This window comes from Hyperoodon ampullatus (assembly GCF_949752795.1).
Source record: "Hyperoodon ampullatus genome assembly, chromosome: 12".
Classification (NCBI taxonomy): Eukaryota; Metazoa; Chordata; class Mammalia; order Artiodactyla; family Ziphiidae; genus Hyperoodon; species Hyperoodon ampullatus.
The window spans coordinates 41618237-41631043 of NC_136925.1; the positions used below are offsets into that span (position 1 = coordinate 41618237).

Genomic DNA, 12807 nt, shown 5'->3' on the forward strand with positions numbered 1-12807 from the left:
AGAGTTAGAAAATGTTTTCAAAATCAGACCAAGGTTTTCCAAACCATTAGCTATCTTCCTTCCTTCTGAACTCTTTTTCTACCCCTTGGTGGCTGTTAAATAATTTTCCTGGAAACTCTTCCCTCTTTTTTTCTCAGTCCTGACATTTATCTGTCTTAACAGCGCCATGTGTGAATACTTGCACTATGGAAACCCATCTTAATGAAATGGAAAGACTGGCCGTTTAAAAAAACAAACAGAACCAACTACCCATGCCTCCTAGAGTCCTGCCAGGCCAAAGGTCTGCCCTCCACTGTGTCAGCTGCTGAGCAGGCAGGCGGTACCCGCACCACGGGTTTAGTCATGTCAAATATCTTACTAGTAAAGAGACGGTGGGCTGCCTAAGACGTTAGTCCTTAAAAATGTTGGCAAGCAAGGAAATTCTGCGTTTTCACTTCAAGTACATCTTGGAGCTGTTTTATTTCAAAGCACAGTTTATCAAATTTAACAAGTTAAAATGATGTTTTGAGGCTGACCTAATCAATGACTGTCTTAATGGCTATAGAGTCCTATTTCAATATTATATGATATAAAGGACTTAATTTTATGTACCCATATCTATGGACTTAGTTTCCTGCTATCTTTAGTCACCTCACTGGGCTCGCTGGCGTACACTGCCCCTGTAAAACTTCCTCAGGGAATGAATGCCCTTACTTCCTTTTCTTAGCAAAAACAGAGATAGAGAAAACACAGTTGTTTGAAAAAGAAAGAAAAAACTAAATCAAACCCTCATTCCATTCAGAAGATTTCTGTTCATCTTTCTTTGAAGTCAAAGGGTAATATAAAGTTTTGATTTGCAACAAAATCTGAGATTATCCATTAACCACTCCAGCAGGCCTTCTACTGCCTTTCAAATGTACATCTAATTTTTAAAGGGACCAGGCTCTTTTCTTTGTGTTTACCTTTCAAAAAGTATATTTAAGTAGAATGGTCTTTTAGAGTCACGGAGTAGCTTTTCAGTTGTTGAAAGGATATATTCTTAGAAATTAAACTGCATGCAAATGAGAGGCAACAAGCTGAAACTGCTAATCTCAGGAGTGAACAGCAAGTGAGCAGAAGTGCTCTGAATGCAGCATCTCTGTTGGGAAGTAGGAAGCTGCAGAAATCATTCTGAATTCCACAACCCCTGAAAATATTATGTAGCATTTACTATCCCATTTTTGAATATACTGTGTAAATGTAAATGATACAGGTCCCCTGTCCCCGCCAAGAGTTTATTCTCTTAGACACAAAAGGAGTGCACGTGACCACCTGTTGCCCACCTTCTTTTCAGCTTGATGGTGTGATCTGAAGAGGAGGGCAGAGGATCAGGGAATCAAATGCTCACAGACAAGGACAGTTGATGACTGCTGTCTGGAATCTGTTACTCTCCCAAAGGGCGTAGTAACTGCAACAACAGTGGATGATAAATATTGTCATTTTGTTTTTTTTCCTCAGTCCTGCAAAGGCAGTTGTAGTTTCGTTAGTCCCATAGCCTGCAGTGCTCTATTGGGCCTGGTTTTACTCAGCTTTCCTGGCCTTCCTAAAATACTGCCTTTGTTAGCACTTGGTACTTGAGTCAGTCAGCTGTTCCCACAAGTCCACTGTCAGAAATAAAGTTATCTTTGTTTTACGTCTCCTGTAGTTTCCCTTCTCTCTTAACTACTATACCCCCAAAGATGTATAGTTTAAATTGTATATACCAAAGTTTTATCATGTTTTTATGTAATAAGTTACATAAAAGATATTAAACAAAAACCACCCATCCCCTTAAAAAGTTGTGTGTGTGGAAGGACAGTGAGGCTAATGGCCGTCATGGCATGGCCAAATAACACAATCTTAGAAAACAGTACTATAAGTAATTATTAGACTTTTTTTTTTTTTTTGGCTGCACCGTGCGGCTTGTGGGATCTCAGTTCCCTGACCAGGGATTGAACCCGGGCCCTCAGCAGTGAAAGTGCTGAGTCCTAACCACTGGACCGCCAGGGAATTCCCTAATTATTGGATCTTTTGGACCAGTGACCTCCTTGTTTTGCAGATGTGTAGCATCACTGGATTTCAGGGGCTTCCGTAAAGAAAGTGAGTTGGGATTCCCTTCTGTTGGGCCATCTTCTGTTGTGAAACCATTTGTCAAGGAGAAGCTTGAGTTTCTAATGCACTTACGTCAGCTGTATTGGACCTGGTTTTGTACTGTGGCCACCCCAAACTGAGCTTCCTTCATGGTTGACTCTCTGACAGCCAGAGGACTCAGCCTGGGATCTCAGTGGAAGAACACTATCTGATGTCTCCAAATGTCTGGCACTGAGGCTCCCTGTAGGGAAGAGGTAGAGAGGGGAGAAGCCAGGGCTAGGCCGGTCCAGCAGGAGGGTCACTTTCTTAGGCTGCTGCCCTCGACCTCTCAAAAACGGCTCTGCCTCTGGGCCTAGTGAGGGGGGAGGAACTTCTCTCTTCAGTTGGCTGGTCAGAAACATGTCATCTATAGAGAGAGGCTAAATCACCATTTACTTGAAGTGGGGATGGTTAGGAGGAAAGGGGGTAAACTGTGAGCTAGTGTGTCTTTCTTTCACCCGTGGATAAAGAATGAGCAGATATTATGGGATTTAAGTTCTTGGTTATTTTTGGATAACAAAACAATAAATAGGGTTTCACACAATCTAAAAATGGCTTCTGTGGTTAGCGAAAGTTGTTTGAATGATGGAAAGTGTTTCAGGAGCAGGCAGCGTTCAAGCTGTCAGTCAGCAAGGCTCTGGTAATCCCTGAGAGGTGTGCAGCCCTGGAGTAAACAAATGTTTAGAATAGAAACAAAAGACTCATTCCCTAAAGGCACTTACACATTTGCATAAAGTCCACTTTAAACCACTGCCGTACAAAATGGCGTTATCCCCTGTGTAGATAGTGGCTTCTAATATAAGCTCTGCATTGGTTTAAATAAGTTAGGTTAAATATGGAAACATCTGTTCAACATTTTCATGTCTCTTTCCATGTGACTGTTTATTGGAAATAATCAGTTTTGCCCAGCGTTCATGCCTTCTGCTAAACTAAAATGTGTGCCAGTCTCCAGAGGATAGAGAGATGGGCAGGGATTCGTAGAATAGTTCGTGGCAGTCAGGGGAGGCCCAGGCTGCAAGGAGAACACGCCAGCTTTCCTGGGTACTACTTCCTCACCAAGAAAGGCTCTCTAGGACCCAGAGATGCAGCATCCCCAGATTCCATTCTCCAATCACCCAGATTCCGTTACTTCCTGACAAAAATCCAAAAAACCAAAAACAAAATAAACCTCAACTTTATTTTGCAAATTTTGGCTGAGGGTGGGGAAGTAGGTATTAGCAGCTGTAGTCCTTGCTTTACTTAAACAATGACAACAGTAATAAAAGTCAATGAAATAATACCCCTTATAGCTGAAGAAGTAAGTTTCCACTTAAGTGTAATTTGAATTTACCAAATTTACCTTATTTCAAGAGACCCAGAACATTTCACCTCATTATTTCTTTTAAGGATTACAAAGTGTAGAGCAGGGGGAAAAAATAAACCACTAATAAAGGATAATAGCAATTTGGCAGGCAGGTGTTCTCAGTTTCATCAAAAGAATGACTAGCATATTCAGTCTTATTTAAATACTAAAGAATGTCTTAAAAAGTTATTCTAGATCCTTTGGGTGTTTCCTAAAGTGGATTAATACATCAGACTCTGGATTCAAATTCCAAATAAAGCTGATGAATACACATAATTATTATCTCCCCTGCCTTAGATTAGGTTATTCATTTTCTTCAGAATTGAGCTGGAATCCATCTCTGATAAGGACTTGGAGGAATTAGCCAGTTTGAGGTCACTTTTATCAATAGCTGTTTTATCTTTGTGACCACAAGTGAATTTCTTAGACCAGCACTGTTCAATAGAAATATAATGCAAGCCACATATGTAATTTTAAATTTTCTAGTAGCCATATTTTTAAAAGTTAAAAAAAAACAGAAATGAAATTAGTTTCATAATATATTTTATTTAGCCAATATAGCCAAAATATTATTCTAACATGGAATCAGTATTTTTAAATTATTGAGATATTTTGTGGGTTTTTTTCCCACTAAGTTTTCTAAAATTTTTTTGTGTGTGTTTTACACTTAAAGCACATCTCAGTTCAAACTAGCCACATTTCAAGTGCTGGATAGCCCACACGTGGCTAGCACCTACTGTACTGGACAGCACAGTGTTGACATGGTGAGGCTCAGCAGCAAAGTAGGGAGGCTTTATCGGTCAAACCAGGAGTTTGAGCTTTACCCTGAAGGCTGTGGGGTCATAGCAGAGCAGTGTTATTTTTAATTTTGAACTTAATCAGGTGGTCTCAGAGAATGCAGGTTAGAGATTCAGGAGTTGGGGGCTGTAGCATGTTAAAGGCTGTTATAGGGGTCCAGGTGAGGAGTGATAACCCAGACTCAAACACTGGGGGGGACACGGACCAAAGGAAGAGTGTCTGAGAGATTTAGGAGGTAAAATCATCAGAACTGGGTGGTGACTGCTAGATCTGAAGGGAGGGAGGGGGCAATCTAGGATGGTTGTCTAGTTTCTAAACCTGGGTAGCTGGGCCAGCAGTCGTGGTGGTAACTGAAACGGAGGGAGGCAGGCTGTGAGGGGGTGAGTGCGGCAGGGTACCAGCTGGGCCATCGCGCTTTCCGGCAAGTTTGCTTTGCAGGCTTTCAGAATTCAGGCCAGCGTTTGGTGTAGGGGACAGTGAGTCTGATTGTTTGAAACAACTGTTTGTTATAATAGCTCAGTGATTTCAGAGAAAGCAGTGGGAGTACAGACATGCTTTTTCTCCTTGCTGTGAGCACAGATAGGTGATCACCGAGAAAGTGGAAGCGCTGAGCAAGAGGTGGAAAGCGTGGAACTTAGGGGCCATGGGAGCAAAGCTTGTGTTGAACAGTGGGTGCTGAGCCGCAGGTTTTGTCACCCATTATAACACCTGCTAGTCACACTCCTTTTAAAACGTTGTTGGGTTGTAGATTTGCAGTCACTATTCTAAGTAGACTGTAAATTGAGGGAAAAGGTCCTTTAAAAAAAAAAGGCTAAAATTAATATCACTATTAACTGTGTGTCAGGTACTAAGTTCTTTACAGAGATATTTAATCCTCACAAGCACCCTCTTGAAGTACTGTTGCTGTCTCCAATTTACAGACAAGGAGACTGAGGCCCTAGAGGTTAACAACTTACCCAAGGTCACAAGGCTAGCAAGGAATGGAATCAGGACTTAAATGCAAACATTCTCTCTCCAGGACTTTCTTCTTTCTGTTAAACTGACTCTATTTTTATCTGTTCGAATGCCACACAAATAGGCAAACCCTCAGGCAGAGAACCTTATGCTTTTATCCTGTAAGCTCCAGTATAACCTATTTCAGTTTGGTTCAGGTCCTCCTAGAAGAGATGAAACTCCAGAATTGAGCCTTAAACTGCCTTTCAGGGGAGCAGATGATGGCTGGATCCTCGGGTGACCTTGTGAGGACAAGGTGGCATGGTGTGTTCAAAGGTCTCTTCCTTTAGCTCATGGCCCAGTGGTAACTGATAAAGGGTGTGCTGGTTACTTTTTATTAAAAATGTTTTTTAAACCCTCTTATAAAAATTCTTATTTCATTTATAAACAAGCTAAACCATGTTAGCTTTTCTTAATGTGTTCTCATGAAAAATTTTATAAATTTTTTTTACAGAGCAAATTTTATAAGTATTTGAATTTGGAAGGGGATGAGAGTCCATAACATGGTAGAGACACAAAGGCATTTGTACAAAGCTTCAAAACTTGTCCAGTTTTCCTACCATATTTAGTGTGGCTTCTTTCTCTTTGGTCTACAGATGAAATATGTGAATGAAAGGTTTCAAGACGAGAAAAATAAAGAGGTGGTTCTCATGTGCATCGGCATCACTTCAGGGGTTGGACGGCTGCTCTTCGGCCGGATCGCAGATTATGTGCCTGGTGTGAAGAAAGTTTATCTACAGGTACTTTCTTTTTTATTTTTTTAATAGAGCTTTTTTTTTTTAATGAATTTATTTATTTTTGGCTGTGTTGGGTCTTCGTTTCTGTGCGAGGGTTTTCTCTAGTTGCGGTGAGCGGGGGCCACTCTTCATCGCGGTGCGCAGGCCTCTCACTGTCGCAGCCTTCTCTTGTTGCGGAGCACAGCCTCCAGACACACAGGCTCAGTAGCTGTGGTGCATGGGCTTAGTTGCTCCGCAGCATGTGGGATTTTCCCAGACCAGGGCTCGAACCCGTGTGCCCTGCATCGGCAGGTGGATTCTCAACCACTGCGCCACCAGGGAAGCCCCTACAGGTACTTTCTTAATAAGCCTTTTTTCCTCCAGCAAATTTATCCTTATCACGTAATGGCTCATTATATGTACTTATTTGCTTAAATTCTTCTGTAAAAATGAGAAATATTTTCTAGAACCTAACTTTTACAAGCAGTTTTTCAAGGGCAAAATCAGTTATGAGTTTTGGGTTTTCAACATGAGAAATTGGCGAACAAACAACAATCTTTGTCTTGTCATGGAACTCCACCAAACCAAAATGGTGTTTGCCCATTGTTTTTTCTAAGAATGCTTTATTTTTGGCATAGTTCTCATAGTCACGTGCCTTTTGCAATACTCTGTGAAATTCAGGGGTGTGCACGTCTTCTGAGTTTCTTTACTGCAGATCGCCTCCTGGGTATTGTGGGGTGTGCTATTCCAAGATCACGTCGACACTTATTTGACAAGTATTTAAGTGACTCCTCCGTGCCAGACGCTGTGCTAAACGCTACAGATGAAATATGGTCTGTGTGCTCAGTAGTTAATGGTCTCCTGGGAAGAAAGATAAAGCAGTGCTGCAGCACAGTGGAATAATGGTATGCTAGATGGGTGCCATAGAAACATAGGCGCAAAGCATCTAAATCACTAGAGGAGGTCTGAGCAGACTTCCTGGGCTGGCGGAGTGTTAAGAGGTGAGTAATAGTTAAATAGATAAGGAACACGGAAAAGGGTGTTTGTCACAAGCAGAGGAAGCCACATGGGCAAAGAGATGTTAGGTCTGGGAAACAATGTTTGAACGGACTAAAGAGAGAATAGTAGATTGATTGGCTGAGGGATAGGCAGGAGTCAAGTTGGGAACGGCCTTTATGAGCACAGAAGAGGCCGAAGTCTATCCTGAAATCTACCAGGAGCCATTAAGGATTTTAAGCAAGGGAGTGACATGGCATGAGTTGTATTTTATAAAGCTTAACCTAGTGACTATGAAGGGTGGAATACAGAGGAGGAAGGGCAAGAGTTCAGACAGTCACAAAAGGCCACATATCGTGTGGTTCCCTTTATATGAAGTGTCCAGAATAGGCAGATCCAGAGACAGAGAGTGCAGCTTAGTGGTTGCCAGCGGCTGGGGGAAGGAGGGTACGGGGGAGTGACTCTTCCTGGATATGGGGTTTCTTTTGGGGTGATGTAAATATCCTAAAACTAGGCAGTAGTGATGGTTGTACAATCTTGTTGTTAAACTAAAACCCGCAGTGAATTGTGCACTTTAAATGGGTGGGTGAGTTCTTTGGTATGTGAATTTATATTTCAATAAAGCTATTATTATTATTTTTTTTAAAAAGCGGAGGCACAGGGACTAGTTGGAGAATATTGAAATAGTCTAGGCAGGAGGAAGCAGGGCAGAGATGTTGCGATCGAACCGGGAGGAAAACAGGGATACGGGAAGTGAGAATTCAGTGGAACCACCTAAGCTGGGTCTGAGATTTGTGGCTCAGGTAACAGTGGAAGGTTTTGCTATTTTATCAAGATCAGTAATTCAGTAGAACAGAGTAAGATGATGAGTTTGTTTTTGCCATGTTAAGTTTGTAGTGCTTGTGGGAAAGCCGAGTTGAGTTTGGAGCTTGTGGGAGAGCGTGGCTAAGAAACCTGTGGGACTTCGGCATTCGTGGGCTTGTATGGGGTGAGTAGAGCGTGTGCAGGGGACACCGAAAGGGAGTGGCCAGCCTGGTAGGAAAAAAACGAGGCACATAGTGTTTCCAGGGGCAGGAGTGGTCAGCAGTGTCAGTAACTAGTGAGAGGGCAGGCACGTTAAAGACTAATAGGTCTTCACTGGATTTAGCAACAGGGGAGTTTCAGTGGAGTGGCAGGTGCAAAAGACTGATCATGATCAGCTGATGAAATGGAAATATAGGCAACTTTGTCAAGGGCTTGGCTGTGGAAGGAAGGTAAAGGAGAGACAAAAGTGGGGCTTGGGACTGGGGATTGAGCTCGTCCATTCACTGTAGAGAGGAGGGGCAGTGTCTGAGCAGGGCCTTGAAGGAAAGGTGGAACTTGGGTGAAGGACATGGTTGGAAAAGACATTTATTACAGATGAATTGCCTTTAATTGATTTGAAGTAATAACCATCACCATTTACTGAGCACTTCCATGTGCCACACAATGAACTGAATGCTGTACGTACATTATCTTCTTTCCTCCTTGCCCAGCCCTTTGAGGAAGGTACCGTCGCTGTTTCCACTTACGGATGCCAACACGGAAGAACAGAGAAGCGACCTCACTGTGGGTGTTTGTGTATAGGGCCAGGCAGAGAGCCGCAGGAAGGTCTGGTCACACAGCTAGAAGGAAGTGCAGACAGCTGGTAGAGTGCTACTTTTTAAAATATTCACTGTGTTAGGATCATTCCCCCTTTTATTAATACTCAACTGCGGGGCTTCCCTGGTGGCGCAGTGGTTGAGAGTCCGCCTGCCAATGCAGGGGACGCGGGTTCGTGCCCCGGTCTGGGAGGATCCCACATGCCGCGGAGCGGCTGGGCCCGTGAGCCGTGGCCGCTGAGCCTGCGCGTCCGGAGCCTGTGCTCCGCAATGGGAGAGGCCACAACAGTGAGAGGCCCGCGTACCGCAAAAAAAAAAAAAAAAAAATACTCAACTGCGGATATCCCTGTCAAACACTTAGCAGAACATTGTCTTGTTCTCAAGTATCAAGGGAGCCCTCTAATGGAAATTGGTTGTATTACAGACTTTTGGCTTCCTTTCATTTATTAAAATAAAAAAGGAGTGCCCATTGTGCCCCAGGCACCAGCCCAGACCCTGGTGGGGGTGATACAAACCAGACAGACGTGGTCCCTGAGTTCCTGGAGCAAGACTTGAGGCAGGAGAAAGCTGGGAGTGAATGGGAACTCAAGAAGACAGGGAGAGCGGCCTGGGAGGAGGTTGGGAAGAGCCGAGCATGGGAAGAGGAGGGCCCAGATTAAACAGGGCCTTGAATCCCTGATGCAGACATTTTACTTGAGGCATAGTAGGTCTTTGCTGGGGAATGACGTGATTTTACATTTTAAAGTCGCCGTGTTCGCTCTGTGTATGGAGACTGTATTACTGGGAGGGAAGCAGGAATGCTGGAGGGAGGGAGACGAGTTAGGAGGCCAATACAGTGTCCCCGGTAGAGGCAATGGGGGCCCAGACTAAGGTGCTGTGATGGATGAAGTCATGGTATGTTTTATACATCAGCACTTTACTCCGGAACAACTATAACTTTAGAAAGTTTCCCCCTACAGGCAGGGCAGTCGGGTCACTTACAACATATTGGGGGCACATATGTTAGTATTTTATGTGATTTATGAAAGAGAATATAGCCTTTCCTAGCTTGTCCCCTGTTTGGTCTGCAGTTACACGGCAGTGCGTTAAGAATCAGTCATTTCGTTTTGGATGAAAGGTTAGTCACAGCCTGGCTTCTTTTAGGTCGCATCTGATTTTTTTCATCCAAACGTGGGGCCGTGTGTGTAGCACCTGGTAGTACGGGCTGAGTCACAGGTGAGAGGACTGCAGTCCGGCCCGAGGAGGCCCCTGGAGGAGAAAGGCGGCCTTCAGTGTGTCCTGTGCTGCTGGGAGCCACCGACCGCACAGGGGCCAACGCAGGCCTGCCCCACGCAGGCGGCTGGGCTCACCACCCTGCCCTGCCCCTCCTTTCTCCTGGCTTCCCTGCCCCAGCTCCCAAACATCCAGTGTGGGTTTTGATTCTTGGCTCTTTCTTCTCTGCTGCGACCAACTCCAGCTCTGCCTGTTTGCTTATTCTTCCTTCTCTCCCTCTCTGCCTGCCTGGCTGTCCGCCCTTTGGCGGCCTTTAAGGGTTGGAATGCTTCTGCTGCTTATCTTCCTCTCCTGCCTTTCGTTGGTGCTGTGTTTTCTCAGACATGCCTGCTCCCTGCTTTCGTCTGTTACAGCTCAGCCTGGTGGGGCCACGGCAGTTCCCCTCCCTCTCTGTCCCCATCACACGGGTTCTGAGTAGCCTCCGGGCCCAGAACACACTTCACAGCCTCCCACGTGTTCTACTTTTGGGGCACAGTCATCTTGGGTTTGGGAGGCTGCAGAATAGAAAAGCACAGGCTCTGGGGCTTCTCTGGTGGCGCAGTGGTTGAGAGTCCGCCTGCCGATGCAGGGGACACGGTCTCGTGCCCCGGTCCGGGAAGATCCCACATGCCGCGGAGCGGCTAGGCCCGTGAGCCATGGCCGCTGAGCCTGCGCGTCCGGAGCCTGTGCTCCGCAACGGGAGAGGCCACAAGAGTGAGAGGCCCACGTACCGAAAAAAAAAAAAAAAAAAAAAAAAAGAAAAGCACAGGCTCTGGAGTGTGATATGACTTGTCTCTAGATCCGGCAGAGGGCTGTGTGAGGACTCATGGTGACAGCTTGCTTGCTTGCTTGGTTATTTATATAAGTTTATTTATTTTATTTTATTTATTTTTGGCTGTTGGGTCTTCGTTGCTGTACACAGGCTTTCTCTGGTTGCGAGCTGGGGCTACTCTTCGTTGCGGTGCGCGGGCTTCTCATTGCAGTGGCTTCTCTTGTTGCGGAGCACGGGCTCTAGGCACACGGGCTTCAGTAGTTGTGGCTCGCGGGCTCAGTAAGTGTGGCTCGTGGGCTCAGTAGGTGTGGCTCACAGGCTCTAGAGCGCAGGCTCGGTAGTTGTGGTGCACAGGCTTAGTTGCTCCGTGGCATGTGGGATCTTCCCGGACCAGGGCTCGAACCCGTATCCCCTGTGCAGGCAGGCAGATTCTTAACCACTGTGCCACCAGGGAAGTCCCGGTGACAGCTTATTTAAAGTGCCGGCCCAGAGTGGATCATTAATAGATCCTTGCTTTTATTGTTTTAGTATTCTATTAAATACTGAGGCAGATCCTGGTTTGGAACAGGTATCAAGAAGGAGACCTTGGTTATCCTGATTTGGGGATCTTTGCTTATAGGTAACAGAGTTTAGGAATATATCTTACACTTCTGCTTAAGAGTTCTGAATTTAAACTTCCATCAGGGTCCTGGGTTCCAGGTATTTTCAGCCTAACAATTCTAAATGCCGAGCAAAGAGATGACCGAACTGCATTATATAGAATAATGATGGTTAAAAAAAATCTTTGCAAGGGTTCCTGGAGTACTTTCTTAGGAGAGGAAAGGCTGTGTCCTGGTATCTTCTCAGCCGTCTTTCTTAACTTCACAGACCTGTCTTTCTAGTCACCATTAAATTACTGCAGATTTGTGTGTTTAATATGTAACTGTTGTAAAAGTGTGAAAGTTTTTTTCAAAGGTTTGGAAGTTGTAACTCTAATGACAGAATCAAAAACTTTGGGTTTAGATCACTTTCCCATCGTGTCAGATTTCTCTGTGCCGTGGACATACTGAAGTGTGGACGTCATATCCATGTATGTAAAGCAGGCAAACCCAAACAACATGTGTGTACACAGAAAAGGTCTAGGAGGCTCACCAAATTGTTGAGCGGTTATTCCTGACGAGGACAGTGGGAATGGGTTGAGGGTGGGAGGGGGTTGAAGGGAGACTTTCATATATTACTTTATATATTTTTCTAAGGTTTGAAAATTTCCAAGAATGTATTCATGAGTTACTTTTGAAATCCAGACACTTTTTTTGTAATTTAGAAAAATTAATCACTTTTGGATCCAACTTCCTGTGTAAGCTTCCTCTTCTGGTTGAAGTAGAATGAACTGATCAGCGTTGTCCAGTTTTCTTTTTTTTGTTGTTGCTGTTGTTGTTGCTTTTTGTTCCCTTTTAGCATTTTATGTTTTCCTGAAGATACATTGGGATAAAGGTACATGCTTTACCAAACATAAGCTGTTTCCCAAATGGTATCCAAATATTTAGTAGTTCCCCGGCCTGAATAAGGAATCAGATGATGATTCTCTGTTCTCGCCTGGGCTGTGGCACTGGGGCCAGTTCCCCCTCCAGGCAGAAATGGTGGTACTCACGTGCCGTGGGGAAAGTCGAACAGACTCCCTGTGAAGCACTTCCAGAGAACTGTGTGCTTTAGAAGAAGCCAGCCACTTGGCTGTGCCCTAAACACTTCCCTTTAGTGTGATGGACCTGCAGATCTCTGCTGCCAACTACTGGGTTCCTAGCCAGAGGCTCTGAAAGTCTGGAAACTTTATAGTGAATAAATTTATAGGAACAACCCTTGATTCTAACTGTGGCCAATTGTGCGCCTGCCTCCGAAAAATGCCTTCTGCTATTCAGGTGCAGCTCATTTTTCCTCTTCAGTCATATACTTAGATTCCTGAGCAAAACTTGCCCTCACAGTTCTCTAAAAATGCTCTCTTTGTGACAGAAATGGGAACGGTAATAGCAAAAAAAAAAACAAACCATTTTTTTTGATTGTTTGTTCTTAGGTACATAAACTAACTTAAGCGGGGGGTTATTCTTCTAGAGCCTGTTAAATTATGACAGAAGATATTTCCTTGTATGGTTTTAAGAAACAAAAACAAGGAAGACATCTCAACAGGCAATGCCTTATTAAATGGCAGTGCCAGAGCCT

At 44.4% G+C, this 12807-nt stretch overlaps 1 protein-coding gene across 1 annotated transcript in view; it reads left to right on the forward strand.

Moving 5' to 3' along the window:
- SLC16A10 (solute carrier family 16 member 10) overlaps positions 1 to 12807 on the forward strand; it is a gene marked incomplete at both ends in the record, with an annotated part of 145081 nt that overhangs the window by 125737 nt on the left and 6537 nt on the right. Inside the window, one exon of the mRNA XM_079716334.1 lies at positions 5857 to 6000. Coding sequence (XP_079572460.1) covers positions 5857 to 6000 — 144 coding nt within the window. The remainder of the gene's footprint in view (positions 1 to 5856; positions 6001 to 12807) is intronic.